General features: G+C 38.6%; 1 protein-coding gene across 2 annotated transcripts in view; it reads right to left on the bottom strand.

The window, feature by feature from the left end:
• ncapg (non-SMC condensin I complex, subunit G) overlaps positions 1–14995 on the bottom strand; it is a 62465-nt gene that overhangs the window by 1270 nt on the left and 46200 nt on the right. For both annotated transcript variants that reach the window (XM_043694225.2, XM_087986794.1), the window contains exons 16-21: positions 14584–14765; positions 13072–13246; positions 4809–4976; positions 3881–4007; positions 2489–2596; positions 2265–2346 (exon numbers count right to left, since the gene is read on the bottom strand). In XM_043694225.2, the coding sequence (XP_043550160.1) occupies positions 2265–2346; positions 2489–2596; positions 3881–4007; positions 4809–4976; positions 13072–13246; positions 14584–14765 (842 nt within the window). The remainder of the gene's footprint in view (positions 1–2264; positions 2347–2488; positions 2597–3880; positions 4008–4808; positions 4977–13071; positions 13247–14583; positions 14766–14995) is intronic.

Below are 14995 nucleotides of genomic sequence, written 5' to 3'. Positions count from 1 at the left end.
AATAAGGCCCTCACAGGTCTTTGTATGAGAAATATAATCAAGACTGCAGTGGGAGTCAGTAAGCTCAGAATGGATAGGAGTCAATATCTTTTTCCAGAAATGGAGACATAAAACTTGAGGAAGGAAATAGTTAGTGATGGATAATTCAAGAACTTGGAAAGTAGACTCAAATGACATTTGAGTTAAGGGGCTTAGCTTATGATAAAAAGTTAGACAGACTGGGTTTTTAATCTGTTGGAGTTTTAAAAATAAAGATTGATCTTATCGATACATACAAGATCCTGAAAGGACCTGACAAGGTGGGTGCTAAGTAGTATGTTTCTCCTGTGGGAGAGATGTGAACTAGGGGAGAGTTTAAAAGACAGTGTCCATTTAAAACGGAGACAAAGAGATATTTCTCCACGAGCTTTTGGAACTCTGTTCACTAGAGAGCAGATTAATTGAATATTTTTAAGGCAGAGACCAAAAAGGGGCACAGGTTTTCATAGCTGGATATGATACGGAATTGAGTTTGCAATCAGTTTGACTGAGTTAGGAGGATCAAATGGCTACTCCTGCTGCTAATCCGTAGGTTTGTAAGATTTTGCGAAGGCAAGAGAAGGTGGACATTTCTTCCAATCCTCAGTTTCTACCCCACAAACGTGAACAAGTGAATAGATCACTTACAATTAGTTCAGCCACCACCAACATTGAGCCACAAGCATCACATCTTCCCCTCTCACCATTCCAAAAGGACTATTCCCTCCATAATTACCCCAATGTCCATTTCCCACTCCAGTCAAACACAGAAGTGACACTTGCTTTTTCACCTCCTCCCTCCTCACTGTCCAATGCCCCAGACAGGTCAAACAGCAATTTGATTCAATTTAATGAAATGTACTCCTTGTGAACAATGGGGCACGTCAACGAATGGTTTCCTGTATTGAGATCAAACGGAGATTGGGTAAGTGCTTTCTGCAAAGCATAACGCAATCGATTAGTGAGAGCCTAAGCTTCCAGCCAACCTGCTGTTGTATGTCACTTTCCCATCTGACCTCTCCTTGCATGGCATCAACAAGGTTTCTGTGAAGCTCAACATGAGCTCAAGGAACGTCACCTCATTCTTCAGTCAAGTACTTAAATCCAGATTAAAGACCAAATTCAACATAATTTCCAATCATAACCTCTACTCCCTACTTTGTTCAGGACACAGACATAGGAACAATAATAGGTCATTTAATCCCAAACCTCTTTCAATTCAATGTAAGCACGCTGAGGTGAGGTCCAACTCTTATACCCTCATTTTCTCCATATTTCTTGAATATCTTTGGACAACAGAGGTCTACCAATCACAGATTTAAAATATATCACGGATTCACAATTGTCATTTGCAGAACAATGCTCCAAACTTCCACTTTTCGGTGTGCAGAAATGCAGTGCATAATTTATACCTCATCCAGATCCAATACTTGTCCCACTGCAATCTTATTTTGCTTTGTGCCATCACCACTTATCACTGAATCTCTTCTGCTTCTATCCTATCAGAACATAAACTGCTCTTACCCTGCTTAAAACAAGTTTTGAGGAAGGAAGTTACTTTTCCCAATTCTGATGAAAGGTCATAAGGCCGAAACGTTAACTTTATTTCCCTACTCACAGATGCTGCCCAGCCTGAATATTTCCAACACATTGTACTTTTATTTTAGTTTTCCAGCATTTGCAATATTTGCTTTTGCATTAGAATTCTCCCTATATCTTGGCCAATTTTACTGGTCAGTTACAGTCTAGTTCAGAATGTTGAATGTTTTTAACCATTCATACTAATCACAAAGACAGTACAATATCCTTCACACTTCATCTCTGATAGATGAAGTCATCAACGATTGAGATTTTCAGATGAGTTTTTTAAAGAAAAAATTGCAAGTCAATGCTAATATTTGAAGTTTTTTTTTCCCTATTGCCTGACAATGCACAAAAAAATTTGAAAAACACAGAAGTGGTAAAAAAACAACTTGCCAATGCTTTCTGGATTGCCCTTACAAAGTAGCTTCAGTCTACATTTGAAAGAATGATTGTTCATTATTTCAGTTTGCTGTCTAATGAATCGTACATGCAATACTTACAGGACTGAGTTTCCTTAGCTAGTGGGATAAGAGCTTGAAACACCAACTGAGAAACAGATGTCATTTTCATTTCTGGTTGCAATATTTTAATAACAATCAGTATGATTATGAATGATAAGTAAAACCACTTCTGATGACAGAATCCACTGATACTTTACTTGCCTTTCATCTGAAGATTGCACTGCTCCTTTAGTCCTTCTGCTTCTAGTTACAGACTTTGCCGTTGACAAACATTTCCCTTGTTCTAAAAATCACAGTATACATTAGTCTCACTTAAGATGATTAAAATGTAACACCTGGACAAACAAAATTCACTCCAACATAAAAGTCCAATGCAAAATTCCAATAATATAGAATTTCCATTGAACATTACAGAAAAAAGTTACCCTTTTTGTTGGACTTGGTCATTTCTTTTCCTCCTTTACCATTTATTGTTTCATTATTTGGTGGTTTAGAAATTTTTACACTTCCAGTGATTTGGGATAGATCTTCATCTGAAAGAAAGGATAAAAGCACAATGTTTGCAGAACTATGTTGATTCAATGCTGTAAAACATTCTTGTTTTCCAGGTAAAGTTTGTGAGCTAGCTCTTAAATTCCATTGTAGTTCCTAACATGATTTGGAATTTTGCAAGATATCAAAGTGGTGACACATTAACATTTTCCAATTTGCAACAAATTGAATTTTTTTTTAAATTGATAAATATCGATGATACTTCCTGTGTGTATATTTATCTCGGCTCATCTATCTTTCCAGTCTATGTCTTTCAGCATTGTCAACACCAAATTCCAGTCAACCTAATCAACTTTTTTTTGGAAATCCACAAACATACAGTTTCTATCCAAACTCTGAACTGTGTTCACTTATTAACATTTAATGTCCATTGCTTCTCTTGTCCCGTTTCCTCCCAGGAATCCAAATTAGTAATCTTGAATGTATTCTGAACCACCTCCCTCTTCTCAATTTTCTCAACTGTTTATCAGGAGAATAACCAGAGGACTTCATGTAGACGGCAATGATCACCATTAAATACCCTTGCAAAACATTCTCATTTTTAAGATCAAATCTGCAAGTATTAAATCTATTCTGGCCGCTTTTCTAGATTTTGTTTTTCTCATTTAGTGCTGTTTTTCAGTCATTCTCTTGTGTTTCTGGTCCAATGAAGTTGTCAACGCTACTCTCTTCTCCTAACCCATTTCAAACTTACTACTGTGTGTGATTCTTCAATAAGCTTCTTACATTTTTTCTTACTTCACCAGAGTTTGCTATTAAAACACCTTTCTTATTCTTCCTGCTGTTTTCATACCCTTATGCTGTGTGTTACAATCCTTGGTTTTGGCAAAATCTAACTTGTGTCGCATATGACACTATTCTTTTAATCATTATTCTGCTTCGCTTTCTGTTTTACATCATGAATCAAATTTCTGTATTTTGGTTTGCTTTCTTCTACATTTACTTTCTTCAATTTTCTCCACTTATCTTTATTTTATAACATGATGGGTTTCTTGATCTTTTTCCCCTCTTAAAACCGCCATGCTATTTGCCCCTCCTTCCTTGACAGATTCTTCAATTTGTTTCAGCTACCCATCAGTATTGATGATAATCTTAACCCAAGTGACTTGGAAACAATATTTGTTGTCTGAATATAATTCATAATTTTAAAATGCCCAATAGTATTATGATATCTGTGAGGTGCAAATGAAGCAAAGGTGGAGGCTAGAAATGACATCTTTACCGAGTAATAAGTTAAAGAGAGTTTATCTGTAAAGTGGGCATACCTTTATCATTTTCATTTGTTATCTCTGTTGTGGTGTTGTTTTTATTCTTCTCATTGTCTCCTGATCCTCCACGCAAGTGAAGCATAATTTTTTCAATGATTCGCTGATTTACTTTGTTTTTCAATTCCTATGAAGATTAGTTAAATCAGCATATAAATATTCAAGATACAAATTCAGAATTTCAAATGTAATTGCCATCCTTTCATATTCTTCTAAGATCCTAATTATGTATGATTCTAGCACATCAAAAAAAATGCTTATTGATCAAATGTCAGCACATCCACACCGCATGAAGGCTAACAGTTTTATTTTTAAAATATACTAGTTTAGAAAATTAAATGTTTCAATTTAGACGCAGCATTTTGGGATAGATACCACTACTCAATTTTTTTTTTTAATTAAGAAAAAAAGGTTTTTCTTCCCTTAAAACTATGTGGGTGGCAATAGTAGTGAAAGAGAAAAGGGTCAAGTCATCTTTTTCACAAATGAAATTATGTTTCTAGTTGAGACTTTTCCAACAGAAGCAAGTAATAAAACAGCCTCAGGGTACATCTGATCTCATTCCTTTCGAGGACTGTAACAAACAAATGCTATGTGTTGCAAAAGAGGAGAGAAACAAGGTAAGTTTCTAAAAATGAGGTTATGAACATCAGTAGAGCTTGTTACCAAACGTTAAATGTGAAACTCAAAGGTGCAACGCCCTCAAATGATTTCTTCTAATCGGATAAAGAAAATTTCTGTTTGATCTGAATAATTATTTGACTGAGAATGAAACACTTGTGGACTAATTCTTAAACCAAGAGAATTTGCAATTTTGCATACTTCACTCATTTAGAGTCACATTCCTCAGACTCTAAAACAATGCCAATTCTGATAAACAATATTATCCAGTTCTGTCTGGTTATATGGAAAAGGTCACAAACATAACCTTAATGTTATCGAGGAGAACACACAACTGCTCTGTGCAAGGCGACGCTCCAGTAGACAGGTCAAGCAATCCCAGAGTTTTTACCAAAATACGAATATCTGGGGAATCTGGATCCTTCAATATTTCATTGCAGATCTTCACAGCCAGATTGTCATGCACTGAAAACACCTATGGAAATAAGGTGACACTTTGGGTACAAGAGAAAAACAGAGTATAAATGTTTTTACTCGTATATGGAACATTGGCATCATTGGCAAGGCAGTATTTACTGTCTAACCCTGATTTCCCTCAGTAAGATGAGGAGTGCAAATTTAGGCTCCAATATTAAACACAATTGACTAACCCCAGGTTAAGAGATAATTTTCTGTATTAGAATTAATTGCCGATAGAACACACACAATACAAAATGGTTCAACTTTCTTCCATTTTACTTGCGCAATGAACAGTATTTCTACTTTTATTCCACCCATCATTAGCCCATCTCTGTTTAACCTTTCACCATCCCGCTTCCAGAATATGTATTCGCTCGTACATGTGGCATTATCTCTCCGTATGCAGACCGCAGTGCTTTTGAGCATATCATCCTCTTCCCTCTATTATCCCGCTCATTGGGATTTTCATCCTAAAATCCATTCTAATCTCTCCAATTATAATTAGCAATGGCCCTTCTTTCCTAAGCTTAGTGGGCGGCACGGTGGCCCAGTGGTTAGCACTGCTGCCTCACAGCGCCTGTAGACCCGGGTTCAATTCCCGACTCAGGCGACTGACTGTGTGGAGTTTGCACATTCTCCCCGTGTCTGCGTGGGTTTCCTCCGGGTGCTCCGGTTTCCTCCCATAGTCCAAAGATGTGCGGGTCAGGAGAATTGGCCATGCTAAATTGCCCGTAGTGTTAGGTTAAAGGGGTAAAGGTAGGGGTATGGGTGGGTTGCGCTTCGGCGGGTCGGTGTGGACTTGTTGGGATAGGCAGTTTGGGTTTTATGGTACTGAGCTTCGATGCAACAGTAGCTGCTGTGGAGCTCCTGATGAAATGTTAATAGCTGCAAGGCCCCTTTGGATCCTGCAGTTCATTAATAGTGGGCATTGCCTTTCACCAGGCTTTCTTCGGGGACTGACTTTTCAAATGCTGCTGTAGCCTGGATGGCCCAGTTTTAAAAGTTGAGAGCTTGGAGGTGGTCTTGAAATCCCACTGTCTCCAGTAAGCCTGAAAGTGGCTGCCACATTTCTTTGGTGGTGGTGTGAGACAGCTGCTTCTACTTCCTGAAGATGCTTGGTGCTACTAAATGGGCAGCTTGGAGATAGTGTAGAGGCGAGGATACTGAAAGTAATGCTGAGAGCTTAGATTAGATTAGATTAGATTAGATTAGATTAGATTACATTACATTACATTACATTACATTACATTACTTACAGTGTGGAAACAGGCGCTTCGGCGGGTCGGTGTGGACTTGTTGGGCCGAAGGGCCTGTTTCCACACTAAGTAATGTAATGTAATGTAATGTAATGTAATGTAATGTAATGTAATCTAATCTAATCTAAGCTCTCAGCATTACTTTCAGTATCCTCGCCTCTACACTATCTCCAAGCTGCCCATTTAGTAGCACCAAGCATCTTCAGGAAGTAGAAGCAGCTGTCTCACACCACCACCAAAGAAATGTGGCAGCCACTTTCAGGCTTACTGGAGACAGTGGGATTTCAAGACCACCTCCAAGCTCTCAACTTTTAAAACTGGGCCATCCAGGCTACAGCAGCATTTGAAAAGTCAGTCCCCGAAGAAAGCCTGGTGAAAGGCAATGCCCACTATTAATGAACTGCAGGATCCAAAGGGGCCTTGCAGCTATTAACATTTCATCAGGAGCTCCACAGCAGCTACTGTTGCATCGAAGCTCAGTACCATAAAACCCAAACTGCCTATCCCACTGGGGATCACCGCACATATTTGGGAAGCCCTGATGTAGACAATACACACCCCATTCTAATTCATCTCATAGAAAACAGTTTCACAGCCAGTTCAAGATTCAATCCCAATTCAGTAGCCAAGAAAGTCTTTAAATATCACATTTAAAAGAATGAAATATTTTCAAATGCTTTAGTGAAAGAAAACAAAAGGCAAGGAAGGAGCAAAAAAACATGGAAGAAGAACTTGTGGGTGTCTCTGCTTATACAGCAATAGCTTTTGAGGTTTTTGAAAAGAAGCTCAAGGTGTACAGGAGAGGCTCAATAGGTTTGAGAGACATCAACAACTTCCGATAAATGGCAGTGACTCACACTCCATCCAGATGCTCACTAATATCTTTCTTAGCTCAGGTGTTGGGATCATTGGTCTGCCATGCCCAGCATGACCTTCAAATTTTAGCTTAGAATTTAGTGTTCCCTTTGTTGCTCCTACACCTAGGGCAATAGTCTTGTTTCCAAGGAACATCTAAAAGTGTCCATGAAAAGGAACTGTTTCAATAAATGGACGAAAGAAAGGTTACAGAATTTTGACAGCTGCGTATGGTTCTTCACTCCCTGAAATAACTGTGTAACTTGCTAAATAACATTTTCTCTATATCTTCATACAGCTTAAACAAGTTTATCTATCGCTTGTTCTTTGCCAAGAAGTTTAAAGAATCAATTCTCTGTCACTTTGACTTAGAACAGAACATGCTCAATTATTTAATTTAAAGAAGCACATTGCTACATACACATTGTCAAATCTTGAAACAATGCAGCAAACAGAACAAGGGTCACTGGATTCAAAATATTAACTGTTTTCTCTCCACAGATGCTGCCAAGCCTGCTGAGTTTCTCCAGCACTTCTGTCTTTGTGCCATTTTTAAGGGTTAGATTTATGGAGCTGGGAAGCCTCCTACCTCTGTACACTTGACCATAAACAAAAATCAACCAGAGGATTGCAAAAGACATAGCATAAGCACCTCAAACATTAACTACTATTAAAGAAGGAAAGGAAACAAAATCCCCATTAATAATAGATTATTAATCATAAATGTTACTTTCCAAAATCTACAATCATAAAGCCAAAACACTGAAATATAGAATGTGAGGGAAAATTAAAATAAAGACTCAGACCATCACTGAATTACATCTTGTGGCCAAAGGCCTGATCTAAGTCAAATCTTGACAGCAAACTAAATTACTGAAACTATCACAAACTGCAGTCTACACGTTACTGAGGAGAGATCACTGCTTAAGCTTGCAAAAGCAAAATTCCAATTGAAAAATAATAATCTCGTTACTCAACAGAATGAATGAATTGTAATTGGCCTCAAAGATAGTAAAATGTTTGGAACAGATGAAAAAGTAGCAAGCAATTTCGGATCGAGTTGGAAGCAGTGTCATCTCCAATTAGGACATTTGGCAATCTCATAATTGTTTGTTTTATAAAATGGGCTGTCTAAACTTTTAATACCAATAAGAACAATGTCTTTATGGCTGTTGTAACTCAGTTGAAATTCCATCATTGGAAGCTTTGCATCAATGACTTCAATAAGTCAATAAGTGTGCATAAAAACTGCTAGATTCTCATTAAAAGCCCCAATGTTTCATTAACATCATTCCTGTCTGTAAATGTGTCATTCCAAAATGCAACCAGCACATTGATTTCTCTTAACTGGCTTCTTAAAATGTAAGCCATACGTCTCCATAAACAATTGCTTTGGCCAATAAGATAAGGCAATTAACACAATCTTCTCTGTACTGCCCACACCCTAAGAACAAACATTACAGGCTAAATATTGAGAGGAATTCATAACAAGTCAGTTTCCCACAAATCCAAAATTTTCAAACTTAAATATCTGTTTTTAATTTCCAATTTACAGGAATTACTGATTCCTCAACACTCAAACTTGCTAATAGCATTAAAGAGTCATTTTGACCCGATGCATAAAACAAATGCATGCAACAAGGTAAACAAATTACCACCCACTGCTGTTATATAAATCAGGCATTAAATTATCTTTGTGAAAGACAAAACATTCCACTTGCAAACCTGGAACTTAATTCTCAAATTCAAGACACACTAAATTATAAAGACACAAATAAATCAGATAGAACAGCAACATTCAAATTAAGTACTTTGTTCTGATACTTTAAGCTATTTTGAGACCAAAATAATAAAACAATTCATAATTCTTGCTCTATTACTGTTTCACTTTTTACCACTCCACAGTGCTTTAGATTAATATAACAGAGTTTGGTTGACATGTTAATGGGTAAGAGGCAGGGTAGCACCTATACTAATCAAGAGACTGAGTCTACTTAAAAAGAGTCACTACAAATGAGAACACAATCCTGATGAAAACCAGACAATTCCCTGACAAAAATGGGCAAAATGTAGATGTTAACGTAAATCAGCGCACAAATCAATCCAAGTAACTTACTACAGTGCACCTCCAGGCATGACTGACAGGAATATTGTCAAATTACTTTCAATCAAGCCACAACTTGTCATAGTTTTGTATGCAACCTTAATTAGGAGCGTCAAGTTCCTGGGAGTGATGATAACAAATAATCTGTCCAGTGTCTCCCAAGTAGATGCAAAGATCATGAAGGCACAAAACCCCTTCTTCCTCAAGATGCTTAGGAAATTTGACACATCCATAAGGACCCTCACCAATATTTACAGACGCACCATAGAAAGCATTCTATCTGGGTGCATGATGGCTTGATATGGCAACTGCTCTGCTCAGGACCGGAAGAAACAACAGAAAGTTGTGTACACAGCCCAGACCAACACGAAAGCCAACCTCTCGTCCATGGACTCCATCTACACTCCTTGTTGCCACGGAAAGGCTGCCAACATCATCGAAGACCTCTCCCACTCTAGTAATACTGTCAGGCAGAAGATTCAGAAGCTTGAACACACGTACCAACAGATTCATGAACAGTCTCTTCACTGCTGTTATGACTGCTCACATTTCAAATCTAATATTGAACTTGCTTTTATGCATCTCCTGTGCAGCCGTAACCCAGTATGCCTCGCTCTGTCTAAACACCCTATGCCCCTTGTATGTTATGATTTTCCAGTACAGCTCATAAAACAAAACTTTTCACTGTGCTCAGGTACAAGTGACAACAGTAAATCAAGAAACACTGAATAAATACTCTTATCAGGATCACTAAGTCCTATCAAGTTCTGTCATAATGACATGGTTGGTTGATTCATGTGACTAAAACACAAACAGCTTCAGATCTTAACAACAAAAGTTGTTTTTCATAGAATTAATGCGAATTGAGATAAACCCCTTAATCTCTGACAGAATTGCCAGAGCAGCTAATATCATTGTCTCTTTCATGGCTTGATGAATTAACTGAACAGTTTTTGTTACAAAGTTAACAACAATTGAAAAGAAAACCCTCTCTCAGATTTACCAACAAATTTTGTAAGCTCACAGAAAAGTTTAACAGAATCAGTGGTTCATAGCTTTCATTTAAAAATACACAGCGCTTTGGACTTAAAAGTTTATATGAATAGGAAATCATAAATAATAACAAATCCCCACTGACCAAAAATACAGAAATGTTTCTAATAAATTCATGTTAAATTTGAGCTGATGTGGCAAAACAAATACTATGGTGTTTGGAGTTTAAACGCAAAACAAAATGCATTACCACTCAAACTCTAGTTGGATAGACATTTGCCTACAACATAAATACCCAGACTGAGTGCAGCTGCAAATTGTTCGGGAGTGCTGCAGCAAGATTGCATCCAATACCTTATTTTACCTAATGTAACATCAGAAACTGGGAGTGAATATTGTAGTATTGAAGAATCCAACAGACATTATTACAGCCAGTTATGTGCATACATTACATTCACAGGCACATCAGGGCCCATCTGGGCTAATATGAAATTATTGTATGACAGCATGCTTCTTTTAGCATGATGTGCTTCAAGTGATCCCAGTTATTAGAGAATGAGACCTTGATACCCTCAAGTCACAAGCTATGAAGCAGTGATGGTACCTTAAGCATATCCCTTAAAGATATACAGGTAGTCCCCAACTTACAAACAGGTTACATTCCTGGGAACGTCCAGAGGTCGAACTGTATGTGAGTCGGAACACATACGCCAAGATGACACATTTGTACTTTTGTAGACACATATGCAAAATATAATGTACACTGGTACCTAAATTCAGAATACAGGCACAGATAAGAAAACAGCTTTATTTACACTCACTTTAAATATTTAGGGTGACTTGCACGCTGGAAGGGTCATTGCTAAGAGTTAGGGGCTTGTTTAGCAAAGGATGATGGAGGAAGATGCTGATGGATATATTGCTGAAGTTGATAGGACCAATTCTGGCTACCTTTTAACCTTCTTCAAAAATAGTTCAAGGGAAGATTGAACTGAGGCACTTTTCTTTTCACACATTTCCTTCTGGCACTGCAGACACTCACGACAGCTCTACAAACCTTGACTCCGAAATGCCTTTGCTGCTTGGGAGTTCCTTAAAAATGTGTTGCTAGAAAAGCGCAGCAGGTCAGGCAGCATCAAAGGAGAAGGAGAATCGACGTTTTGGGCATAAGCCCTTCTTCAGGAATGAGGAGGGTGCGCCAAGCAGGCTAAGATAAAAGGTAGGGAGGAGGGATTTGAGGGAGGGGCGTTGGAAATGCGATAGGTGGAAGGAGGTTAAGGTGAGGGTGGTGGGGGCGGAGAGGTCGGGAAGAAGATTGCAGGTCAAGAAGGTGGTGCTGAGTCTGAGGGCTGGGACTGAGAAAAGGTGGGGGGAGGGGAAATGAGGAAGCTGGAGAAATCCGCATTCATCCCCTGCGGCTGGAGTGTTCAGCCACGGGGCGGAACGTTTCAGAGAACACCTCTGGGACACCCGCACCAACCAATACAACCGCCCCGTGGCTGAACACTTTAACTCCCCCTCCCACTCCCACTCCGCCAAGGACATGCAGGTCCTTGGCCTCCTCCATTGCCAGACCATGGCAACATGACGCCTGGAGGAAGAACGACTCATCTTCCGCCTAGGAACCCTCCATTCTCATTCCTCTAGCTCAGAGGTTGTGTTGGATGGCAGACACTCAACCTTAATATTGGGATGAATATCAACCCAAGTATGCAGGACATTCAAGAGCATTAGCAAGGATTAATAAAATCTAGAAGGTCAGATCTTTGGGGGTACAGCATCTTTCCAAGTCAGTCATAAAATGATGCCCAAACAAGTCCTCAAAAAGTCTCAACGTCACCAAAACCTTTTTATTGGATTTCCATATGACTGGATGTGATGCCATCCAGATTGCCTTGGAAGCCCTAGGGTTTTCAGCATGATATACAAGCATAGGCTTACATTTGCAATAATCTGCAGCATTACCACTAAGCAACAATGTCAACTTATTTTTAGCAGATTTAGGTCCTAGCGCAGACTTCTCCTCCTTAGCAACGTGCATTAGTTGGGGTGTGTTCTTCCAAAACTGTCCTGTTTCGATATTGAACACCTGCTCAGCACCATACCCCTCCCAGACAACAAATCAGGAAACTCATTCGTTGCATCAACATTAGCTGCTTCACCTTGTTCTTTAATGTGCAAATTTGCCCTTCCTTTAAATTAATTAAATCAATCTCAACAAGCAACAAAATCTTCACCATCACTTTCACCACCATAGTTAAACTTTACATCTGGCTACAGACTTACAGCTTTTCCTTGAATAAGCTTTAGGCTAACTGGAGTGTAATGCAGATGGTGATCTTCAAGTCAAACAATTTACAGTTTGTTCCATTTCTATAATTAATCCACTCGTTTGCTTCGTAATTACTGCAGCCTTCATCAGTGCTGAGCCCTTGACACATCCCAGAATATACACTTTGTCTTTTAAAATAGTTCTAACTATGGATCAACTAAGACGTAATACTTTTTCAATGTTTGCTTTTTTCAGATCACTTGTCAACTTTCACCTCTGTTGTGATGGCTTTGTGTTTCTTCGGTGTACTATTGGCACTGGTATCAGGTGTGCGTTTAGGTAGCATGGTAACTAGTGCATGTAATAAAAATGATGCTGTATGGGTTGCTGGTATTGTCCATCTCTAGAGTTGCATCGCTTCTCCATTCTTAAGTATGAATGGACATTTGCCCATCGGATCCTGCATCTTACGGGATCCCATTCATAAATCAGGGACAGCCTGTATTGACGTACTGACCAAGAAACATAATACAGCAGATAAAATACAGTTTATTGACTTTACTTAAACCAGATATTATTTTGTTTGGAAGCATTGCCAAACCGACATTACATAAAATTAGTTGTGGTGTACCTGATAATCCTGTATCTGCTCGTTTTGGACATTTACTGCATTGGCTCTTGTCAAATCCACAAAGAGTTCTGCTACATTATGCTGATTAACTTCTGCTAAAGGAGAAGAAGCTGGTGCATAGAACAGGGTCTTCAAAGTAGGCAGAAAAGCTTCCTGAAAACATTCTTGATTTTTCCTAAGAAACACAAATTTTCCACAATATTAAGCATCAGTTCTATTTCATTTTGGTGAGCAGCATTGGCCTTCTAAATCTTTATACCCACTAAATAAAAAAGTAATTGAAAGTAATAAGAGCAGGGAAACAGCTGGGACACAAAGAAGGGAAAGAACAAAGGAATTTGTGATCAGCAAAAGAAAGAAATGAATAACACCTGCTTAAAAAATTGGAGTCATGAATATCACCTGTAATTAGTGAATGAATGTCGAGTCCAGAAAATTGCAAGTGCCGAATGGGAAGGTGAGCTTCAGTGCAACAATGTAGAAGGGGTGGTATAGAGCGGGAGTGGACAGAAAATTACACAAGCAGCCAGAATCTCAGGATGACAAGTCAGATGGAAAAAAGAGAGATGTTCAACAAAATGATCATCCAATCTGCATTTGGCCTTCCCTCATCGTGAACAGTGAATACAGTTCATTACATGTAAAGAATGTACAGTCATTCCTCAGTGTGCGCAAGGATTCCATTCCCGAGAATACCCGCGAATAATGAAATTTGCAAGTGTGGAGCATGTTAAAATTCCAGGTTTAAAATAGGTTGAAAATCATGTATATGAAATTTTGCCCACAGATGTTGGAATTTTATTTGCAGACAGGCATATTCGCAAGTCGTATATCTTGCAAATACGGAGGATTCATTGGACTTGCAAATTGATGTTTTTACCTGGAAAGATTATTTGGAACCTTACTTAGTGGAAAGGAAGGTAGGGAATAAGCAGGTATTTTTGTGCTTGTACGAGCAACTATGGTAAGCAGGTATTAGTGATGACCAGACTAGGCTTGGGTGTCACAAAGGAAATGGTGCCTTTAGAGTACAGACAGGAGAGAAGAGGGTTGGGTAGTGCTAGAGGTGGTAGTTATGTAACAAGATGGAATGTTGAAAATAGAGGTACTGGTGAAAAGGAAAGACATTGGGAAATTCTGCAAATTAAGTCATGGGGTGAGAACAGATGTGTGTGAAGTAGATGGGCACTTGCAATCATATCAAAATAAAAAGCCCTGGTAAGCTTTCAGAAAGGAGGCATTGTTGCAGAATAATAGTCAAATTTCAAAAACTTCTGCATTTTTTAATATCTAATTCAAAAGCACAATGTGTCTATAATTCATTTAAGATCCTCAAATCAATGCTGTGATTCAATTCAGTAATTTGATACTGTTCATTATGTGACTAACCCACACCTCTGATGTTATCTCTCCATCAATGTTTTACATTTTACCTCACCTTTAACAGAATCTCAGCTTTCAGTTTTATTGCGCTACTAAAAATTTATTTAAAAAACAAGATAAAGTACAAACCTGCTCATGAATGCATAGAGTGGAAAGAAAACCCCTAAGCAATGACGAAGGAAGGTGTCCTCTTCAGTCACAGGATTGTACCATAACAAAATAAGTCGAGAAAGAATCTTAGGACTAGAAAGTCTTCCAGAGAAAAACAGTTTGGCAAGGCCTTCAGCAGCCACAGTCCTAAGGTCTATTACCTAGAAATAAAAGCAAGTTTTATATGCACTTACAAAATTAAATGCACTGGGAAGAGGGGATGAGGAGCAAACAAGAAAAAAAATGGTCAAAGAGGGCACTGAAGGGGAGGTAAAGAGAGGTGCAAAGAGTCAAGAGAACAGGAAAAGGGAAAGAAAAGGGCAGGATGAGATGCAAAGATGAGTTGGGAAGGTAAGATAGGGGAAATGGGTGCGAGTTGGGAAAGGGAGAG

The sequence above is a fragment of the Chiloscyllium plagiosum genome, unplaced genomic scaffold (assembly GCF_037043375.1).
Source record: "Chiloscyllium plagiosum isolate Xiang-an unplaced genomic scaffold, Cpla_swu_hap1 HiC_scaffold_1, whole genome shotgun sequence".
In the NCBI taxonomy this organism is placed as follows: Eukaryota; Metazoa; Chordata; class Chondrichthyes; order Orectolobiformes; family Hemiscylliidae; genus Chiloscyllium; species Chiloscyllium plagiosum.
This window is presented reverse-complemented; position numbering and strand designations above follow the sequence as displayed.